Genomic DNA, 5,395 nt, shown 5'->3' with positions numbered 1-5,395 from the left:
ACCCAATTCCAGCAACCATTCCTCATATGTTTTAGCCTCCAGTCCCCTGGTTAGCCATGGCCTTGAGCTTGACAAAAACAAAAGGCACAAATATTTGGGATGTTTGGTGCAGGGAGATATATCCCTTACCAATGGCCTCATTCAGCAATCATTTGAAGTTACAACAGCGCTGGAAAAAAATAATCTTTAAGCAATGCCTGCCGTTTATGACCTTTGCAATGTCTCTGGGTCACATGATTAATGTTACATTCAGAACCTGTTGTCCTCTGCCTGACTTGTTTTTCTTTTTCCCCATTGCCAGAGACGTTGGAGAGGAAGGGATTGCAAGAGAGTAACCAAGCCCATCGGAAGGAACGTACTAGCTTGTTTGCAGAGCACACTCAAGGCTGCAGGCATACTCTCCTGTAATCTTTCCCTCTCCAACGAATGTAAATACAAAATTACTTTAATTACCCTCTTGCTAATTATCCCAGGATTGGGTAGGAGCATTCCGAAGGGCAAGGGGGTGGGGGAAAGGGTAGCACTGTTACAGTTACAAGGTTAGCAATCTGCATCATTTAACTACAGAGCTGCCAAACCCAATTGTGGCCGCTAAATGAGGACTATCTGTAACATGGCGGCCAAGGCAGATATGTCTTTCGTTCACAATGATCTAGTTCAAGCTTCTCCAATATGCAGGAAAATCGTCCCCAGGGGGTGGCCATCCAACTTTTGCTCAAAACCTCCAGAGGTGGAGAACCTTACTACAGCTCACGGACAGATCTCATGATTCAGAAGTTTTTCCTTAGCTTTAGAACTTATCCCTATACTAGAAAATTCTTCCATCCAACTCCTTGCTAGACATTCCCAAGGCTCCAGTTTAATTAAAACCATTACCCACTTTTCCACAATTAAGTGCCCACAATTAAGCCAATCACAACACCTCAACCGGAAAAGGCGTCACAGGTTTCCAGAAGCAAAAAAAATAAAAGGGATTTACTCAGAACCTGGGAAAATGCTGTGCAACTTCCATGGCAAAACACAGCAGGTTGGATTCCTAATTCCTAATCCTCACCAGAAGGAATCCAGGCCTGTTTCCTCTTAAGTTGAGACACTGAGAACCCAGATCGGCTTTGGAAGAGGCAAGGGTTAGGGTTTACAGTCGGGATGGAGCTTGGGGTGAGCTCCTGTAAACATTTCTCCCTGTGTTTGGATAGGAAAGCTACACATTAAGCTCTGTTTGTTGGTTTGAAATCATATATTTTTCATTTGGGGCTACGAGGCACAGCGGGGTCTCAAGGCAGAGCCCCTGAACAGAGAATTGGCTATCCTCCCCAATTCAGAATAATCCTTTAATTATTATTACCTTATTTAGTTCCGATTTGTCCTCAGATTTGTGGCCCACCTTTTACCAATGAGCTCAAGCCAAGAATCAGAGACAGTGCCTGGCTGTTCAGAAAATTTTGAGGGGCGGCGGCACAAGGGGGGTTTGAACCAGGGTTTCCCCCAAACCAATTCATCCTTTTCACCACAGCACCTCAGTGGCAATCACTAAAAGGGCGTGATCCACTTTATAGACTTTTGAAGACGGTTCCGCTACTTCTGCCTTCTCCAACTTGGCAGCTACAACTCACAGAATGCCCAGGAGCCATGTTGGCTGGGAACCATGGAGCTTACAGTGCAACATCTCTCAAAGGCTCCTGGCTGGGGAAGATGGTTGCAGGCTGCTAGCTAGAAAGCTGTTTCTACAATGTTTCACAATTAGCTGCAGAGGAAGTATTGTTTCAAATGGTTAGGAATCGTTGAAAGCCTTTCATTTAGATACAACAACATTGTTTCTCAGCCTTGACAACTTTTAAACAGTCTGGAGTTCACGCTGGGAACTGTGAGGATTGAAGGCCACACACTTTCTAAAGCGTTGTTATATAAACAGAGGCATAGAATCAAAATCACATGAAGTATTAGTACCGCATCTGGAATATGCCATCTCGTTTTGGTCACCACATTACAAAAAAAGATGTTGAGACTTTGGAAAAAGTGCAAAGAAGGGCAACTAAGGTGATTAAAGGCCTAGAGACTAAAACATATGAAGAATGGTTGCAGGAATTGAGTACGGCCAGTCTAGAGAAAAGAAGGACCAGGGGGAACATGATAGCAGTCTTCCAGTATTTGAGGGGCTGTCACAAAGAGAGTCCCCTGGACTGCAAGGTGATCAAACCAGTCAGTCCTAGAGGAGATCAACCCCGACTGCTCTTTAGAAGGCCAGATCCTGAAGTGGAAACTCAAATACTTTGGCCACCTAATGAGAAGGAAGGACTCACTGGAGAAGAGCCTGATGGTGGGAAAGATGGAGGGCAAGAGAAGAAGGGGATGACAGAGAAGGAGGTGGCTGGATGGAGTCAATGAAGCAGGAGGCCTGAGCTTAAAGGGACTCCAGAAGATGGTAGAGGACAGGAAGGCCTGGAGGAATGTTGTCCATGGGGTCGCGATGGGTCGGACACGACTTCGCAATTAACAACAACAACACAAAGAGAAGGGGGTCAACTTATTTTCCAAAGCACCAGATGGAGGGACAAGAAACAACGGATGGAAACCGATCAAGGAGAGAAGCAACCTGGAATTAAGGAGAAACTTCCTAACAGTGAGGACAATTAGCCAGTGGAACAGCTGGCCTTCAGAAGTTGTAAGTGCTCCAACATTGGAGGTTTTTAAGAGGAGACTGGACCAGTCACTTATCTCAAATTGTATAGGGTCTCCTGCTTGAGTAGGGGGCTGGACTAGAAGACCTCCAAGGTCCCTCTCAGCTCTATTCTGATTCTGATTCTGATTCTGAAAGTTACCAAGTTCAGGTCCCGCCTTGCAGTCTGCATTGGGGTCTGCCTGCTCTGGCACCCCCATTCCTCCCCCCACCCCCCACCCCGAGGCCTCAACCTGCCCTTATGGCCTGAGCCCAGGCTTCAGAGCTTGGAGAAGCAGCCAGGTTTAACTTCCTGCTTCGTTGACCAGGAGGAGCCCCAGGTGCGTACTCTGTTCTGCTTCTCCTCCCCCCTTTTTCGGTCCCTGGGACTGGTGGCCTCCCGGGGGTGGGCCTCGGGATCTTCGGAAGCGCCACAAACACCACCTGCCATTGACTACGCATCAGGTATAATTAGCAGCCAGAAAAGGCTGGGCAAGCCGGGGGGGGGCTGCATAGGGGCAATTGGGGGGGTGGGCATTGAGGGAGAGATGCCAGGGCAGGGCAACACCCACCCACCCACCCACCCAAGACAGGAGAGGAGACCCTGGGGAAGGGGAGGGGGGGCAAGACCTGCTCCAAGGGCCCGGGGGTCTCCCCTTTCTGCAGCCGGGGAGGGAAAGTGGGGGGGGGCTTAAGCAGAACTCTGGGCGAGGCGAAAGAGCCTCTCCAAACCGGCTCCCCCCCCCCCAAGGGGCTTCTTTCAAGCGCTTCCACCGAGGGGCTGCGCACCTCTCTCTCTCTCTGCTTTTTTTCAGCAGCGAAGCGCTGGGGGCCCAGGGAAGAGTCGCGGGACGGGAGACCACCAGGCGATCCCAAGCCTGAGCAGGGGGTCGGACTAGATGACCTCCAAGGTCCCTTCCAACTTTTACTATTACTCTTAGTAAGAGCCCTTCCAGAAGGCAGCCAGGCAGGCAGGCGGGGAGGCGTGGAGAAGCGCCGCCCTTCTGGAGAGCGAGCCCGGCCAGGGTTTGGGGCTCCCGGCAGAGGCCGGAGCCAGCCCCGCGGGGCCCGGGCGGGCGAGCGGGCGAGGCGGGGCGGCTCAAGGGCGATCGGCAGCCGGCGGACGGGCGAGGCTGCCCTTGGCCGCGGGCAGCCCAGGCGGGCCAGGGGGACTCACGTCATGTTGCGGACGGTGCGCCCGCCGTTCCAGAGCAGGCAGACCAGGCTGGTGAGGGCCGAAACCACCACGCAGAGCGCGCAGTAGCTGCTGATCTTGGCCCGGAACCGGAGCCGCGGGCTCAGCAGCACCGCCGCCGCCGTCAGCAGCAGCAGCGCCAGCAGCAGCGCCAGGGCGGCCGTCCCCATCCTCCCGGCCGGCCGGCCGAGCCGTCAGAGCGCCGCGAGGAGACAAGCCGGACCGCGCACCTGCGCCACGCGCGGCCCGAGAGCTCCGGAGCCCGGCGGAGAGTCGGGCAGCGCCTGGAGCCGCCCCGCCGCGCTCTCGCTCTTAAGGGGCGGCCGCCTCCCCCGGCTCGGTCCCGCCCCGCGCCCCGCCCTCCCCGGAACTGTCTCGGAGCCCGCCCGGGGTGGGGGGACCGCTGCGCTGCTCCGATCGACCCCCTGGCTCAGGGGTGGGCAACCTTGGCTTTTTTATGACTCGTGGACTTCAACTCCCAGAATTCCTGAGCCACCTTGGGGGAACTAGGCCCCTTCATGACTGTGGACTTCAACTCCCAGAATTCCTAAGCCAGCATGGGGGAACTGTGGCCTCTTTATGACTCGGGGACTTCAACTCCCAGAATTCCTAAGCCAGCATGGGGGAACTGTGGCCTCTTTATGACTCGGGGACTTCAACTCCCAGAATTCCTCAGTCAGCATGGGAGAACTGTAGCCTCTTTATGACTCGTGGACTTCAACTCCCAGAATTCCTCAGCCACCATGGGGGAACTAGGCCCCCTCATGACTTGTGGACTTCAACTCCCAGAATTCCTCAGTCAGCATGGGGGAACTGTGGCCTCTTTATGACTCATGGACTTCAACTCCCAGAATTCCTCAGCCAGCATGGGGGAACTATGGCCCCTTCATGACTCGGGGACTTCAACTTCCAGAATTCCTCAGTCAGCATGGGAGAACTGTAGCCTCTTTATGACTCGTGGACTTCAACTCCCAGAATTCCTCAGCCAGCATGGGGGAACTAGGCCCCCTCATGACTTGTGGACTTCAACTCCCAGAATTCCTCAGTCAGCATGGGGGAACTGTGGCCTCTTTATGACTCGTGGACTTCAGCTCCCAGAATTCCTCAGCCAGCATGGCTCAGCTTGGAAACCTCTCCTTTTCCCCTCAGCATGGCTGGCTCAGGAATTCTGGGAGTTGAAGTCCACGAGTCATAAAAGGGCCAAGGTTGCCTACCCCTGCCCTGGCTGGCTCCCCTCTGGAATCCCAAAGGTGCTTTTTCAAAAAAAAAAAAAAAAAAAAAAGCCCCTGGACTTTCTTGTTTCCCTTTGAAGACGTTTCGCTCCTCCTCCAAGGAGCTTCTTCGGGTCTGACGGGAGAGAACAGAAGAGAATAAATATAGTGCAATAACTTTGTTGTCACTTTGAATGGACACTTATCGGTATGTGTTAAAATAAAATTCCATGGTGTGCAGCTCTCAAAGGGTTGCCACCTCCGATATACACCACGCAAATAGGACAAAAATAAATAAATACAGGGGAAAAGCAAATAAATACAGAATTATGG

At 52.8% G+C, this 5,395-nt stretch overlaps 1 protein-coding gene across 1 annotated transcript in view; it reads right to left on the bottom strand.

The window, feature by feature from the left end:
- The window catches only part of AGPAT2 (1-acylglycerol-3-phosphate O-acyltransferase 2), a 36,426-nt gene extending 32,405 nt beyond the window's left edge, over positions 1–4,021 (bottom strand). Inside the window, exon 1 of the mRNA XM_015824597.1 lies at positions 3,834–4,021. Coding sequence (XP_015680083.1) covers positions 3,834–4,021 — 188 coding nt within the window. The remainder of the gene's footprint in view (positions 1–3,833) is intronic.
- Between the last annotated feature and the right edge of the window lie 1,374 nt (positions 4,022–5,395).

This window comes from Protobothrops mucrosquamatus, unplaced genomic scaffold (genome assembly GCF_001527695.2).
Source record: "Protobothrops mucrosquamatus isolate PMUCROS unplaced genomic scaffold, P.Mucros_1.0 scaffold2287, whole genome shotgun sequence".
Lineage (NCBI taxonomy): Eukaryota > Metazoa > Chordata > Lepidosauria > Squamata > Viperidae > Protobothrops > Protobothrops mucrosquamatus.
This window is presented reverse-complemented; position numbering and strand designations above follow the sequence as displayed.